General features: G+C 43.1%; 1 protein-coding gene across 1 annotated transcript in view; it reads right to left on the bottom strand.

The window, feature by feature from the left end:
- Positions 1-1,315: 1,315 nt before the first annotated feature.
- TBX19 (T-box transcription factor 19) overlaps positions 1,316-18,247 on the bottom strand; it is a 584,718-nt gene continuing 567,786 nt past the window's right edge. The window contains exon 8 of the mRNA XM_044072087.1: positions 1,316-1,996. Coding sequence (XP_043928022.1) covers positions 1,717-1,996 — 280 coding nt within the window. The 3' untranslated portion in view covers positions 1,316-1,716. The remainder of the gene's footprint in view (positions 1,997-18,247) is intronic.

Here is an 18,247-nt window from a genome sequence, read left to right on the forward strand (position 1 = left end):
GTATCCATCTGTCTGAGAGAAATGGTAGTCGGATGAGAAGACGTTGTTTTTTGTCTAGATTCGGTAGTGCGAAAAACCTCCTCAGAAGCCGGTGCCTGCGTTGCGGCTCCGGACCCAACTGAGGCACAGACCACCAAAAGCTTTGAAGATGAAGATTTCTGTGGCATACAGGACTCTGAAAGGGTCTCGGTAGAGGCCTGAGAAGGTATCAGTTTGGGCATCAGGGGCTGTGAAAGCACCTCACTGAATCCCGGAGAACTAATGACCTGCTTAGTGGTATAGTCATTGGAAAGCTTAACCTTGTGTGGTTTGTCTCTGTCTTTATCTTTATGTTTTTTCAGAATGTCTACAGATTGTTGGCTGATGGATGGTATTTTGGAATGCGAAGATGGAAGACAAAAATACCTGGCTACAATAAGAGCTCTACGACAAATTGTTCTCGCATTAAAGAGGGCACAGAACTAGCAATGGGGGACGTCGTGGTCTGGGCCTAAACAAGTGATGCAGTATGAATGGAAGTCTCTGTGTGGGATTTCTTTCCACAGGTGAGACAATTGTTAACTTTTTCGGACATCGGTTAGTGCAAGAAAAAAGGATCTCCAATGGGGTACTTAGCTTTAGACATTTTCAGCTGTAATTCAAAACTCTGGTAGCGACCGAGTGGCATGCTTGTGAACTGCTTCTGCTATGGACTCCATGGCAAGAAAGACTGGTGTAATGGCATCGGCTGCCTTGCTTTATAGCACTGACAACCTGACATCAGTCAGCAAGTGACAGTAGCTGATGCAGAAAAACACTGACTCTGGTATTCGGGCCAGCCGAGGGCTACCACAGCAGTGATAACCCACAGGTGATGACTGCAAAAGTGAAACACGAAGAACATCAGGGTTGGTGTTAACACATATTTTCTGAAGGATTTGAAGTCTGAAACTGAAATGTATATCATTATTTACTCACTTCAGTCCTCAGCTTATCCTAGTGTTTTGTCAGAAAATCAGAAATTTTATGAGGAATAAACCAAAAATATGAGGCAAAAATCTGGACATTCTGCAAAAATCTGGACAGTTGATAGGTATAGTGTGTGTATATGTGTGTGTGTGTGTGTGTGTGTGTGTGTGTGTGTGTGTGTGTGTGTGTGTGTGTGTGTGTGCGCGTGGTAAATCAGGATTGTCAAGTAGTAAGGCTGGGGTCAGCCGAACAAAGGAGGGCTCCAGAGAATGAAGAAGACATAAGAAGAACAGTGTCAAACACAACACAATCTTATACACAGAATAATTACAAACTGTTAATGCTTTCACCAAGGTAGTTCCACATTTTTAATAAATATGACATTTAATTCTTTGAGTGCTTAAGCTTATTTTCTTCAGTTCACACTGGTTACAAAACTCTTAAAAGCATCAAGGAATTTTACATTTTTAATCACATACAGCATAGTGCACATGTCTTCAAAAGCAAATATTAATCTTGAAGGAAAAGTTATAAAGAGTTTATAGCTCTGAAACAGTCTCTTGTGGGTGTGGTCTGGAATAATGTTGCCGATGTAAGACATTGACTTTAACTTCTGAAGTCTGAACTCTAAGGAATTCTGTATCCCCATAACCCTACCAAAATCTGTTCCCCACACCTTTGGGCCTTCACATAAGTGTTGATCTTACAAGACTCTTGACTGTCACTAATGCATATCTTCACAGCATCAGGAACACAGATTTTCATTGATTAAAAGGAATGCGAAGATACTGCTGTCCAGGTGGATACAGAAAGTCTGGTGTGCAAAGGCTCTCCGTTGCCTTCCATACTGCTTCCTCCACTGCCCTGCATTGTGACCAGAGCTGCTGCTGCCACTGTTGCCGCGGCTCCAGGTGATGTGGATGGTACAGTGGTAGTTACAGAGGTGTTACCCCGTAAGAACTGACTGGGTGTGCTGTCCGGTGTCTCATTCAATGGAATGGTAGTACCAGCTGTGCTGTTATTGACTGCCCACAGGCAGGGGTAGTGCCTGGAATGAAAACAAAGCAGATTACTGAACTGGTATATTCATTGAATGAAAACAGCCATATTACAAACACAAAAAGTTATTACTGAATTTAATTTAAAATACTTTAATCCATCTCCTTCTTCTTTTTTTTGGCTGCTCCCATTAGGAGTCACTCCAGTGGATCATCTATTTCCATTTCTTCCTGTCCTCTGCATCTTCTTCTGTCTCACCAACCACCTGCATTGTCCTCCCTCACCACATCCACAAACCTTATCTTAGGCCTTCCTCTTTTCCTCTTACCTGGCAGCTCCATTTTGAGCATCTTTCAACCAGTATACCCAGCATCTCTCAGCACATGTCCAAACTAAGGCAATCTCGCCTCTATGGCTTTGTCTCCAAACCATCCAACCTGAGCTGACCCTCTAACATACTAATTTCTAATCTTGTCCATCCTCATCACACCCACTGCAAATCTTAACATCTTTAGCTCTGCCACCCCCAGCTCTGACTCCTGTCTTTTCATCAGTGCCACCATTTCTAACCCATATAACATAGCTGGTCTCACTACCATTTTGTAGACCTTTTCTTTCACTCTTACTGGTACTCGTCTGTCACAAATTGCTCCTGACACTCTTCTCCACCCACTCCACCCTGCCTGAACTTTCTTCTTCACCTTTCTACCACACTTGTCATTACTCTGATCTGTTGATCCCAAGTATTTAAACTCATTCACCTTCACCTGCTCTACTCCCTGCATCCTCACCATTCCTCTATCCTCGCTCTCATTCACACACATATATTCTGTCTTAATCCTGCTGACCTCCATTCCTCTCCTCTCTAGAGCATATCTCCACCTCTCCAGCATCTCCTCAACCTGCTCCCTGCTCTCACTACAGATCACAATGTCATCTGCAAACATCATAGTCCACGGGGACTCCTGTCTGATCTTGTCTGTGAACCTGTCCATCACCATTTCCAATAAGAAAGTACTCAGAGCTGATCCTTGATGTAATCCCATCTCCACCTTGAATGCATCTGTCACTCCTACCACAGACCTCACCACTGTCACACTAAAGTATACAGACTGGCAATTAAATTATTCATATTTTCTCTTTGCATACTTCAGTTTCCAGTTTCATAGATAATACTAGTTTGACTTTACTTTATATTCTATATTTTGAATAATGTATATACCACTATGCTTTGCATGTAAGATACCACACCCAAAACAAAAGGTATTGTATTATGGTTCTACATATTTTGTGCTAATACACTTAACAGTGCTTTACATTTTTGATATATTCATTTGGGCTGTGTTACATTTAAGGATTGATTTATCTTCTTCTTCTTCTTCTTTCAGCTTTTCCCGGTTAGGGGTCACCACAGCGGATCACCTGCCCGCTCATGATTGGCAGTGGAGTTTTACAGTGACGAGTTGCCAGCCTGGAGCCCAACCTTCCACAGAAGGCACACACATGCACACACTCATGTGTAGGGCCAATTTAGAGTGTCAAATCCACCTACAGAATGTTTTTGGGATGTATGAGGAAACCGGAGCACCTGGAGGAAACCCACACGACCACAGGGAGGACATGCAGACTCTGCACAGAAGGCACCCCAGCCGAGGATTGAACTAGAGAGCCTCTTGCTGTGAGGAGGCAACGCTAATAAAAATAAATGCCACTTAGTTCATAATTAAAAATATAGCCATGTTCAGGCCACAGGCCATGTTAGAACACAGACTCCATATTTACAGAGAATATTAAATGGCCAACCCAAAAATCTAGTGACATCTTAAATGTATTCATACAGTTGGAGTTAAGTATATGAATTGGGGTTTTATTCCATAAGTGACCAATGTTGTAGGAAGTGAATTTGAAGTGTCTTACAATTCTACAAGATGCAAGATGGTAACAAATATTACTATCAAATAATGATCTTTCAGAATAAGTTGAATCCAAACCCAGCAAGATTCTTAATTCCTCCTTGAGCAAAGCTTTGAACTTTAACCATAGTCTGACTGTTACTAAGTGGGAGTGAATGGAAAATAAGGCCAATAGTAGAAGTCTTCCAAAATAGTTAAGATCTTGAACATCATATAGGAGGTCTACTAAATTTTCAGTCATTAAATATGTATGTCTTACTTCTAAAGGGTATTCAAGTCTTGGAGCTTAGACTTACACGTTGTCAAGTCTGCAGTAGATAAAACTTGTTAATTAACATCTCAAGACCGAACACGAGACGTAGAATCTACAGACACATGGAAAGAAATGCTTCTTCATAATCCCTGTATTCCTAAGATGAAGGACTGACCTAGTGATATAATTCTCGACCCAGACTGCTAGAACGTCTTACAGCAACAGTACTCGCATACTTAGCATGTGACACCTTCTTTTATAAAAAAAAAAAAAATTTCTCTTGCATATAGAAGAGCATTTACAATAATACATTGTACTGATATAACTAACTCTATGGCTATGACGTTCCAGCTTCCCGTAACATCAAAATATGTTGTTATGTGAAGTGGGGATCCTCTAAACATCTGGTAGATATGCATGTGTGTGTATCCTGTGATGGGTTCTGCATGAGTACATAAAGTCTTTCACAAATAGTGGAATTTGGGGCTTGGATGAATGTACACTAGCCTGATGTACTGGCTGCCAGTAGCATGTGGTTAGACCAGACTCCATAATGTCCCTTGCCTGTTGAATTGTAAATATAGTCAACATGCTTTACAGTATCTGAAAACAAAACACAGGTATAATTCCAGTGTGCATGAACAGACTGAACTCAAGCTGGATACTAAACATTGAAAGGCTTGTGGGAGATAAATAGGTATCATGGGACACCTTAATGTCAAGCTCTTAAGAAAATGTTATTTTACTGCAGTATCCAGAGCACATCAATGACTGAGTTAAGATGCCAAAGAACTTATTCAGTCTTTGCTAACTGATGAGACTCAATGAATTCAACTACCTGTTTACTCAAGTGACAATTTATTGATTTATTTTATTTACTCTGTGTAGCTGCGGTGGTGCAGCGGTAGCATTGTTGCCTAACAGCAAGAGGTTCTCCTGTTCGATTCTCGGCTGGAGTGCCTTTTGTGTGGGGTCTGCATGTCCTCCCCACGGTCGAGTAGTGTTCGAAAGACATGTGGGAATGGGCGTGCCTTTATTAAAGGTTGGGCGTCGGGCTGGCAACTTGGCACCATAAAAAATCTACTGCCAATCATTAGCAGACTGGAGTACCGTTGTGGCGACCCGAAACCGGGGAAAAGACAAAGAACTATTTGTTATCCTGAAACTTTGCTTTTAATAAATTACTTGTTAAGACTTAGTATGAAAGAGTAGCTGTGGAATCAAACTTATAAAAAAAAGAAGTGGCTCATATGGAAGTTATTGTCTTAACCTTTTAAGAGACACGGAATGCAGCAGTGTTATGCATTAAATGTAGCAGTGTTATGTATTAGATGCAGTAGTGCTAGCATTAAATTCAGTAATATTATGCACTAGATGCAGCAGTGATATGCATTAAATGCAGCAGTGATATGCATTAAATGCAGCAGTGTTATGCACTAGCCGTAGTAGTGTTATGCACTAGACACAATAGTGTTATGCATTAGATGCTAACAAAAAGGCAGACTATTTTCTGTGAGATGTACATTTGGTCTGGAATGCGGCTTCAGTTAAAATGCATACTTTTTTAAAATTACTATTTTTACTGTATTAAACAGAGCTAAGTGACTTAGACCTCCTAAGGTTTTTTCCTGATGCTAGCGGTGATCATGTCTTAGTGGTCAGTTGTTGTTTGGGTAAGCCACCAAGAACTTTACAAGTCACAGGAACTGTCCAGGACTTTTTTAGAGCAAGTGATCTGGAGGAAATGGACTGGTTTACTCTATATAATGGTCACGATGCAGCAGTAGCAACTGACTCTTTACCAAAGTCGTAAAACACAAAAAGCACAGTGCCCATAGAGATGCAGGAGAGACACAGTACAGTTAGACTGAGAATGGTCTGGATTTGTAAACCTTGGTTAAGCAGAGAGCTAAAATGTTTTTTAAGCAGGGACAGATCATTGCTCAGTTTTTGTCTGGCAGTTGGCTTAGAGGATTAAGTAGCTGTTAATGAGCTGCTTCCTGTGGTCCAGTGGTGCAAGGTTTGATTCCCACAGCTTCCATTGCCTAACTGCATGACTCTGAGCAAGTCACTTAACCAGACACTGCTCCTGGGATGAGTCGGAAAAGGTCCATGGAGATCAGTGCTTTACCCATGAAAACAAATGCAAATAATAAAATAAGATAAAAAAGGCAGCACATGGTGTAATATGAAGAATGAACCCAAGTAAGGAGTAAATGCACTCCTTACACTATAAAGTCCACGTAAGCCAGAGACAAATCAGGAAAAAGGACTGCATACATTCAGTACAATATGTTAGGCAAACAACTGAGTGTTTCTCTGGTGCAGACTGATAAAAATAACATAGATAAGCATCTAATGTATTTGACATACTGTTACTGTGCACTGAAGGAAGATGGCGAAGATATAAAGGTGGACAGTTAATTTATTATATGCCTTCAGCAAAGGCTCCCTCTCTTAAGTGTTAAGGCTACTGAAGGGATCATCAATGGAAGAAAAGCCTGGAAAGCAGGCATCACTAAAACTGCTTGCTTGGCAGCTGACAATCTTGTGACTCATGTTACTGATCTGCTCAAGTTCAACTCTACTGAACTGTTATCTTAGAAGCAAGTCAGAATCAAACTCACACCAAAAGCAGGAGGTCTGCATGATATTGTTACCTTCACACCTGTCTTGTTTCTATCACCTCTCTCCAAGATGCTAGGGAGGGTAGTGCATAATCAGCTAATGACCTGTATCAAAAGAAATGGCTTACAAATGTAGGCTCAGTATGGAGTTTCAGAGTTTGAGTGGGACACTATACTGCAATAAGGCCTATCGACGTTACATATCATAGAAACAGCAGCAAGGCACAATTGGAAGTACAGTTAAATGCTGACCTGCCTATATCATTTACTTCCATTGTTCTACACTAATATTCTTAAAATTAAGATGCTGTCTTCCAGCTTTAGAAGCCTGGCTTGGATGGACAATTATGCATCTTGATAGAAGATGTATTCTGTCAATCAGTATATGAGAGATGATGGCAAGTTGTGTTAGCAAGAGAGCATGACAAAGATGCATTCTGCGCCTTCTGACCTTCATGATATATTGAAATGTGCCCACATTTAACAATGCTACCTAAATGTAACTCCATAACTGAAAATGTTGGTCTCATCCAATGAAACTCAGGAGCTGTGACTGTGCTGACATTTAAATGGTAGATGGATGTTATCTAAATGCTAATGATCTACATCCAAACAGTAACAACACCAAGGCAACAATACTTTGCACACCCACTGCAAAATGGGTAAGGGTAGGAAAAAATAAGGTTACCTCCATCAGGCATTTGGCTTGATTTTAACCTGTCTTTTACTACTCACCTGTATGATGTGGCAGGAAACAACAGACTATACCTCCCAATATGTCAACCTCAGACTTCCGTAAATTCTAATGGTAAGATGTAAGGGTATCCTGGTCACCACGTATAATACTGTTTGCTATTAGGTGCACAAAGAAAGACAGACACATTTTTTTGGTTCGTTTTTCAGCTTCTTTATAAGAAGAATCACTGCAGAATGTATATAAAACTGTGCTGGCTATGTCTGAGGGGAAAAGCTTCTTTACACAATTAATGTCTCTAATAAGCTTTCCCTTATCTAAACAGAATATTAAAGAAAAGGAGTGCAGTACAAGAACACAGTTTAGGGCAACTGTGTCTAGTCTTCCCTCAAAATAAACTGTGGAATAATTAGAACTTGTTTAATTGAAAGTGATTATTCAAGCCCAAAGTGTAAAACCTTGGGAATTTGCTACTCAAAACAACAAGACTCTTAAGGTTACAAAACATGAAAAGCATTTTTTGCAGGGGCAAGGCCCCTACACCCCCTGGCATGAGGGCAAATTCAGAGATAACAAAAACTCAGACATCAGGAGTGAGAAAATGCAACACTCACTTTCTCATTCTTCTGCGAGTCTAACTGCCAGGACTAGACTCTGTCAGCTTTCCAGCATCAACAGTCTGAGTGTCAATCAAATAATCAATGATAAACAAAAGTGCTCCCAAAAATTCATGTATCCACTTAAATCTACTGTTTGCTCCATATGTAAGAGGGAGCTAGCACTCCCTTTATCCCCTCAACTCTTTTCAAAAACTGGACAGGAGCAGGGATTAGGAGGGTGAAAGCCCCCCTTATAAATGGAATAAATGGTAGAGAGTGCACAATAACATTTTCTAAAATACCTGATCATGCCACCATCCTGTAATGTGCCACTCATATTCTGAAAGTTGCACAGAACAGGTTTGTGCAAGCCAGAATTTGTCAGAACAAAGGTAAGTGGGGAAAGAATTATACAGTGCTGACAGAAATTCTGCCATCCTTCATATCCTCACTTCTTTGGATACCCTATCCATCACCCAGTCTATGACTCTGTTTTATGGATCTCTCCTCTCTCCACAAATGAGTATTTTTACTGATTCTTGGATTAGATGGTCTCTATCATCCGTGGCTTGTACTGTCTACTTTGTTATTCCTACTTGTGAATCCATATCCTGACTTGTCTATCTGATCTGCACTGAAAAGAGTGGCAACTCCTCTACTCTTAGGTCATACCATTTATGCTGGATCACACAGACCCTACAGTTGATTTGTCTCTGTATGCTTTCTAACAACGTCATGTTACACTCCCAGTATATTCTACAGAACTGCCCACAGTACTCAAAGAGTGACCTAAACTGGGCCTTCTTAATAGTGGAATCAACTTATCACTTTACTTTGGAACTTGTACTCCAATGATATAACCCATTACTCTAATTGCAGCTGCCATGTCTCTTTTTCTCTGCTATTTGTCCACTTCTGTTGTGATCAATGTCCCCAGATCCATTTTTGCTCTGTTATTGTTGTTTGTACTCCCACACATATGATGACACTTCAGTCAGTACTTGTTGTGGCCCTAGTACAGTTCTTTACATCTGTTTGCTTTGAAGCTTGTGTTGTAGCATATTCCTGCATCTGTAAATATGTACATATGTTTTAGCATATACTTGTATCTGTAAATATATTTTGTTCATTTATGTGATACTATTCACCTGTACTCTGCCTGCAAATGGTCCATTGAGATCAGTGCACTACCCTAGTAAACAAATATAAAAGATAAAATAAATAATCCCAGTTGCCATTGTTCTGACCTCTTAATCAGCCTTCTTTAAGTTCTTCTTCAGACACTTCCCCCAGCCCCCACTTCTCATAGGTTCATAGGTTCATAGGTGTGTACTAGGCTAATGGCCCTGGGGCCTTTACAAGCCTAGCCCATAGGATTACTCTGGCATCATGCCACCTGACCTTAGTTCCCAATGTCTCTGTCGAGTAGAGCAACTGGAGTGATCCCCAGAGTGAATTTTCTAGTTCTCATCCACTCATCAAGATTTCTCTTGAAGAGGGCAAGTGAGGTGCTCTGCTTGACATGTATGGGAAGTCTATTCCATAGCATGGGCAGTCTCTGGGTTATGAATGTGTCCCTCCAACATGTTCTGTTGATTGTGGTAATGAGGTTGAGGTCTCTGGAGCATGTGGTGCAGAGAGATTGGGATTTCTTTAGATGTAGCATTTCTAACAGAGCTGGGTCAGACATGGCTTTGTAAGTCAAGCAGAGATCGCCTCTATGTAGGCGATATGAGACAGAGAATAGTTGGAGTTTTTTGAGTCTGTCCATACAGGACAAGTGTTTAAGGCCTAGGATCCTCTTTGTGAGGTACTTTTGCTGCCTCTCCAGTTGTTGCAGGTGTCTAGTGAGGTACATGCCAAATGGAGCATTGTACTCAATAATTGGCCTAATGAAGGAAGAGTAGAGGGAGACAATGACCTCTTTCTTCCTGGATGCAAAACCCTTAGTAATGAGATGTGCCACATAGAAGGACTTTCTGACCACACTGGTAATGTAGTGATCAAAAGAGAGGTTGCTGTCAACCTGTGTTCCCAGATCTCTTATAACGTCTTGTGTGTTCAGTGGACTACCATCAATGTGGTAATTCATGGGAACCGGGTTTTTCCCAAAGGGGATGACAACACATTTTTTGGCATTGAGCTTAAGGCCATGGTTCTGACACCAGTCTTTGGTCACAGTGAGGCCATTCTGTAGGATGTCAACATCACTTGGGAAGTTAATAATAGCTCCCAACTTGCAATCATCTGTGAACTTTGTCAGCCAGAGTCCCTTCGTGTTGGCCTGGACTTCAGAGAAGTAGATACCAAACAGGAGAGGACCCAGGACTGAACCCTGTGGGACTCCACTTGTGTCTAATCAGCAGTCTGACATGGAGTCAGCTACTTTCACACTGTGGGTTCTATCTGTGAATCAGTTTGCAACCCACCCAGTGATATAGGGGCTGATGACAAGCTTAGTGAGTTTTTCTATGATTCCTGAGTGGGGAATGGTATCAAAAGCCTTCACCAGATCAAGGTGGGCTGTATGAACCACCTTGCCTTCATCCACAGCTCTGGTGACTGACTCAAAGAAGTCGACCGGGTTGAGCAGGCATGATCTACCCTTCACAAGACCAACCTGTGTGGGATCCAGAGTTTGGAGATTCCCTATATCCTTGTTTATTAGGTCCACAATGATGCATTCCATAGCCTTGCATATCAAACTCATCAGGCTAATGGGGTGATAGTTCCCAGGGTCTGTAGCCACTCCTCCTTTGTGGAGAGGGATAACTGTAGCAGTGCATCATTTGTCAAGGACAAAGCCTGAGGTGAGGCTGTGATTGAACAGAGCACACAGGTGAGGTGCCAGTTCACTCTGTAGTTAAAGTAGAACACAACCAGAGATATTGTCAGGTCCCATAGAAGCTGTATTCTTGGCCTTGGACAGTGCTGTTTTAACCTGTGCATCAATAATACTGGGTGCCTGGCAATCTACTGGTATTGTGATTGGTCCTTTTGGGGGGGAGAAGGGTGTAAAGTTGGCACTGAATCTGTCGGCCAGTATACTGGCAATATCTGTTGGTTCGGTATAGGAGGTACCATTGTGCAGTAGCTCAGAGCAAATCTGGATATTCCCATGGAGATTCTTTACATAACTATAGAAGGCCTTGTGGTTGTCTTTACTATCTGCTGCAATTCTGTTTTCATACCTAGCTTTAGAGGATTTGATGAGGGATCTCAACTTTTTGTTGAGGCAGATAAGGGTTTTTTTTCCAGTCTTGGGACTTCACCTTATTCCGCATCAGTTTCCTCCTTCTGTTGTAGAGTTTGTTTATGGCAGGGGCCCACCAGACTGGCTTCCTTTTTTTGGAGGGAAGTGTCTTGATTCTATTGGGTATGGTGAGATTCATGCATTTGTGTACGTGTTCGTACAGTGCATTGGTGTATGATTCTGTAGTCACGGAACTATTCTCCATTTGCATGGATGCCGTGAAGTTAGCCAACTCTGTTTTTAGGATCCCAAAGTTAGCTTTGAAGAAGTTTTTCATGGTGGTTATCTTTACTGGGGGGATGGGAGGGATGTGGATTTCCAAGGTGATTAGTTTGTGGTCGGATCTAACCAAAGAAGAGCTGACTATTGGTGTAGAGCAATGTACACCCATGTTAATAATGACCAGGTCAAGGATGTTACTACCTCTAGTGGGGTAAGAACAAGCTGGTCCAGGGCACTGGAACTAATGAACTCCAGGAAACGTTGGGCAAGTGTATTGGTACATGAGTAGTTTACCCAGTTAATGGAGGGGTAGTTGAAGTCGCCTAGTAAGAGAATGTTAGGTTGGACCCTAATATTCTCCAGGGTGCTTAGGAACATGAAGTGTGAGTCTTGGAACATGGTTGGGGACCTATAGCAGGCTATGACCTGAATCGTTGTCTTACCCAATGTTAGCTGCACCTGAAGTATTTCTGATGCATTATGTTGGGCTACCAGTCTGGAGATGTGTGCATCCTTTATGAATATGGAGACACCACCGCCTTTGGAGCTTTGGTCTAAGTTCTGGGGCTGAAAGGTGTGGAATGAGTTATAGCCTGGTAGTGCAGGGGTGCTTTCAGCTGCCTTAAACCAGGTCTCTGTTACAGCACAAATGTCGATGTTCTCCATTATAAGGAGTGCCTCGAGATGTGCATTTTGAGATTAAGACTTCTAGCATTGAGCAACATGACCCTCAGATTGCATTTGTTTGCACCTGTTATGGTGGTAATTTGGTCTTTAGAACACCACCTAAAAAAGGCACTATAGGGGTGGCAAGAGCCTTGGCCAGTATCTGGAAGCCCAGGTGTGACATCAGATGCAGACCATCTCTGGCAAAGCATCGAGGGCTGTCAATCATGTCATCCCAGGCAGACAGATACTGGATCCCCATAGAATGACACCAGAAACTTAGCCAATTGTTGAAATTAATCATTTTCTGCTTGTACTGTGGTATCATTCTGGGTGAAAGTAGGATGCTACTCAGGGCTAGGGTCATACCCACCTGAGCTACATAATCTGAGAGCTCCTCCATGTCTCTTTTCATGTAGCCCAGGGATGTACGTCTCAGGTCATTCATACCCACATGTACAATGACAGAGTCATATTTGTATCTATTGTTGAGTGACCTGAGTGCATGCGTTATGTGTCGGATCCTGGCACCTGACAGGTAGCTGACTGTTACTTTCTTCTTATTCAACCTAGTGAGTGGGACACCAGTGTGCTTCACTATCGAGTCACTTATGACTAGTATGTTGGGCACGCTGTTTTGCCTTAGGGGCTTTGGTTGAGTGGCACACTGTTTAGGAGATTTATGTGTCTCGTGATTAGTGTGTTGTGGTGGTCGAGTACGTTTCTGGCTTGGAGGGCTCTGCTGCTTGGGTAGAGTTTTACTGAGAGCCTCCGTGAAGGTGGGTGTGTGGTTTGTGTTTTTATGTGAAGGCAGTGCTGGTGTGTGTTCCGGAGGGCTACGTGTTCCATGTGGTGTGGTGCAAGTGTTGACCTTCTACTCTTGACCAGCTATTCCAGTCTTGGCTGGAGAGTGCGTGGCTTCTAATTTGGATATATAAGTGCATCTCTTGCAAGTCTAAGTGTTGGAAGGTAAGAAGAGAGGGCTGTCAGTGTACATGAGGCAGTTGCTACATTGCCTCAGGATGCCCAAGTTCACCAGGTTAATAGGAGAAAACACAGGGAACTGACCTTTAGACATGCCTGGTGGGGTGGGCATTGATAATAAGTACTAGATCTGTTTCCCTGCAGAACGTTTAGTGCTGGTAGCACTTGTGTGCTACAATAATTGCTACAAGAAGTCTGGTAAATTGCTAGACTAATAAGCTAGTATTAGTGCAGGAGAGGAGAGAACTAGTAGATCTAAGGGAAAACTTGAAGAGCAGGTTCTGGCACTGCTCAGAAGCTTGCAAACAGTCCTGGATACAGCAAGTCTGTATCTAGACTAGAATTCCCAGTACTATCCTAGCATGTCCAAAGGTCAGTTGTCAATCTCCTCTCCGGTCCAGCTGGTGAATCTGGGAATCTTGAGGCAATGTTACAACTGCCTCATGTACACAGACAACCCTCTCCTCCTCCCAACAAATTCCAAAACATGTGAGAGATGCAACCATATAGCCAAACTGCTAAGCTCTCTCAACTCAGTACTGGCGTAACCAGTCAGGAGGAGAAGGAAACCACACTCACTACGATTCCAGTCTCACATAGACCTACCACGACAGCAAACCAAACACATAAACACACAAAAACATACTCGGAGGCTCTAAATAAAAATCTGCCTAAGCAGCAGAGACCTCCAAAGCAGACACCCAAGCAACCGCTACCCCAAAACAAAACACATGCAACACATAGCTCACAAAGCCAGTGTGCCGAACAGTCACAGCCCTTAAGGCTAAACAACACACCTGATACACTTGTAATAGGTGACTCTATTGTCAGGCACACTGACGTCCTGCTCACCAGGCTGAACAAGGAGAAGGTCACGGTGAGATGCCTGTCGGGCGCTAGGATCCGCCACATAACACAAGCACTCAGGTCACTCAAAGGCAAGTACAAATATGACTCGGTCATTGTCCATGCTAGTGTGAATCACCTGAGACGTACCTCCCTGGACTACATGAAAAGAGACATAGAGGAGCTCTCTGAGCATGTAGCCCAGGCCGGTATGACCCTGACCTTGAGTAGCATCTTACCCTCACCAAGAATGATGCCACAATATGAAGACAAGATGATCAATTTCAACAACTGGCTTAAGTATTGGTGTCATTCAAAGGGGATCCAATGCCTGTCAGCCTGGGATGACATGCTCGACAAGCCACGATGCTTCACTAGGGACGGCTTGCAACTGTCACCCCTGGGCTTTGGGATATTGGCAAAGGCTCTTGCTTCCCCATAGTGCCTTTTTTAGGCAAGGCTCAAAAGACAAACCCACCTCCATAGGTATCACAAGGGATAAGAAACTAAGAGTAATGCTACTCAACGCCAGAAGTCTAAACCTCAAGATGCACGCACTCAAAACTCTCCTTAGCATGGAGAACATCGATATCTGTGCAGTAACAGAAACCTGGTTCAAGGCTCCCAAGAGCACCCCAGCACTACCAGGTTATACCTCATACCATGCTTTTTGGCCCCAAAACTTGGACCAAACCACAAAAGGAAGGGGAGTATCAATATTCGTCAAAGATACCCACACCTCCAGGTTGGTGGCACAGCACAAAGCATCAGAGACTATCCATGTGCAACTAACAGTGGGTAAAACTGCCTTTCAGTTTATAGCCTGCTACAGACCACCCTCCCAAACCCAGGAACCCCACTCGGCCTTCCTGAGAACACTGGAAAATATGAAGGTCTCTCCAAACACCATTATATTGTGTGACTTCAACTACCCAAACATAGGCTGGGAGCATTACTCTAGTTCCAACACCCTAGCCCAAAGGTTCCTAGAATTTATAAACTCAAATGCTATGGAACAACTTGTTACCACTCCCACAAGAGGGGAAAACATACTGGACCTGATCATCACCAACCTGGGGACTCTATGCTCCAGACCAGAAGTGTATCCCTCACTGGTAAGATCAGACCATAAACTAATCTCACTGGATATTCACATCCTGACCCCACCCCTTGCCCAGAAAACCACAGTGAAAAACTTCTCTAAAGCAAATTTCACACTCCTCAAAACCGAGGTGGAATCCTTCAAAGCCCCCGAGCCTGTGGAAAATACGGGCCAGACCGCAGAATCCTTTATAAATGCATTCTATGAACACCTTCAGGAGGAATGCAAGGATCATGCAATCCCAAATAAAACCAAGACCCAATCCTCCAAAGGCAGACGTCCTGTCTGGTGGACCCCAGCCATAAACAAACTATACAATAGAAGGAGGAAGCTACTACATGACAGAGCAAAATCCCCAAAAGGGAAGGCATCTCTGATCAGTATTAGCAAAAAACAATGGGCACTCATAAAATCGTCTAAGGCCAGCTTCAAGAGAAAAATTGCACAGGACACTAAGGATAATCACAAGGCTTTCTTTAGTTATCTTAGGAACCTGGGTGGGAATTCCCAGATATGCTCAGAATTAGTCCAAAATGACAAAAAAATACATTGAACCCACAGACATTGCCAACATCCTAGCTGACAGGTTCAGCGCAAACCCCCCCCCTCCCCACGAAAAGGGCAAATATCTATCCCAGCAGAGTGCTGCCCCTGACATCTCAGATGCTCAGGTAAGAGCTGCCCTCTCCAAAGCAAAAACACAGCATCAATGGGACCAGACGATGTCCCGGCTGCGTCCTACATGAACTCCAAGAAGAGCTAAACCCAAACATAAAACTACTGTTCACTCTCAGCCTTACTACAGGATATGTACCCAAAGAGTGGCGTACAGCAACAGTGGTCCCTCTCCACAAAGGTGGTGCCTCAATGGATCCTGGAAACTATCTCCCATAAGCCTGACTAGCTTGGTCTGCAAAGCTATGGAAAGGATCATCATGGACCTCATAAATAAAGATATTGGGGACCTACAGACACTGGATCCTACCCAGTTTGGCTTTGTTAAGGGCAGATCCTGCCTCTTAAACCTGGTCGATTTCTTTGAAACAGTCACCAAGGCCATTGACAAGGGAAGGTGGTCCACACAGCCTACCTGGACCTCGCAAAGCCTTCGATACAATACCCCACTGGGGCATTATAGATAAGCTCACCAGCTTAAATATAAACCCCTATGTCACTAGATGGGTTGCAAACTGGCTCAAGGACAGAACCCACATGGTTAGAATTGCTGGGGCCATGTCAGACTCCAAACCAGTTACAAGTGGCATCCCACAAGGCTCAGTCCTGGGACCTCTCTTGTTCGGTATATATTTCTCGGAGGTACAGGCCAACACAGAAGGACTGTGGCTGACCAAGTTCGCAGATGACTGCAAACTGGGCGCCATAATCGACTCTCCAGCTGACACAAGCATCCTCCAAAAGGGCCTCATAGAAACAGACAACTGGTGCCAGAGCCATGGCCTCAAGCTAAATGCCAAAAAGTGTATAGTCATCCCCTTTGGCAAAAACAAAGTGCCCACAAATTACCACATAGGTGGTAATCCATTAAGTACAGAAGAAGTATTTAGGGACCTGGGGACCCAAGTTGATAGCAATCTCTCATTTGGCAACCATGTGGCCAAAATGGTTAGAAAAACATTTTATATAGCCCACCTAATCATGAAGAGATTCACATCTAGATCAGGGGAGGTCATCGTGCCTCTTTACTCATCCCTCATCAGGCCCATAATTGAGTAGAATGCCCCTTTTGGAATGTATTTTACCAGACACCTGCAGCAACTGGAAAGACCCCAAAAGTACCTCACCAAGAGGATCAAAGTGCTCAAACAGATGCCATATGCTGCCTGGTTAAAGAAACTCCAGCTCTACTCAGTGGCATACCGCCTGCTCAGAGGCGATCTGTGCCTGACATATAAAGCCATGTCCAACCCGGAATTAATGGACATGCTGCACCTCAGAAAATCCAAATCCCATCGAGCTACGCGCTCGAGAGACTTGAACCAAAGCACTGAAATAAATAGGACATGCTAGAGGGACAGATTCATAACCCAGAGGCTCCCTTCACTCTGGAATAAAATCCCAGTCCAGGTTAGGCAGAGTCCCTCATTGACTCTCTTCAAGAGGAATCTTGATGAGTGGATGGGAGATCGTAGGTTTACCCCGGGTATCACTTCTGTGTCACTGTTATACAGTTAGTATACTAACCTCGAAAAAGGGCATAGCAAAATTAATTTAAAATGGGTGGCGAAAGCCAAACACACTCTGGCTAGGCTTATAAATGCCCTAGGGCAGATAGCCTAGTATGAACCTATGAACCTATGAACTATTTACAGGAAAGAGCAAACACGGGCTTTTAAAACCGGAAAGTTGAGAGAGATGGAAAAACTGCCCAAACGGCCAATAAACTACAATTTCGGGGCCAGGAACCACTCCTCTTGTGGTAGATAGGCTACCTAGTGCTTACTACTCCCACTGATTAGCTAGAAGGCTTCCCTCCAACACAGAAAGGCTTGGGGGGCTAAGAAGCTTACAGTCTTGGACACAGCAAATCTGTATCTGGTCTAGACTAGTTACAGGAAAGGGGGGATACAAGTGGAAATGCGGGCTTTTAAATCAGAAAGTTGAGAGAGATGGAAAAGCTGCCCAAACGGCCTCATACCTCTCAACCTCTTAGAGCAAGAAATCTGGGCAAAGCCATGAATAAAAGTGGGACAAAGGCCCAAAAATAGGGGCAATTTTTAAATATTGCTCTTACAAACTTAGAAAGTTGATAGAATAACAGGTTTTGCATTAACATGAATTTTCTGAAAGGTATGAAGTCTCAAACTCAAATGTCTGTCATTATTTTCTAATTTCAGTCTTTAATGATTTGCTACTAATTTGCCAGAAAACCACATTTTTTAAGAAAAATGGACCAAAAATGTGAGACAAAAATCTGGACATTCTGTGAAAATCTGAACAGGTAAGAAGTATGCCACTGCTATACCTACCTCAGCAAAGAAGTTTATCCTCAGACTAGCTAAAGTGAACACACTGAAGAGACCAGACCTGGGTGCAGCCCTGAAGTACTCGCATAGTCATTTTCCTTGTTGAAAACACTCCCTCTTCGCCCACAACTATTTTGTCTTACCCTTCTGTCATCCT

Source organism: Protopterus annectens, chromosome 5.part0 (genome assembly GCF_019279795.1).
Source record: "Protopterus annectens isolate FY-2018-M chromosome 5.part0, PAN1.0, whole genome shotgun sequence".
Taxonomy (NCBI): domain Eukaryota; kingdom Metazoa; phylum Chordata; order Ceratodontiformes; family Protopteridae; genus Protopterus; species Protopterus annectens.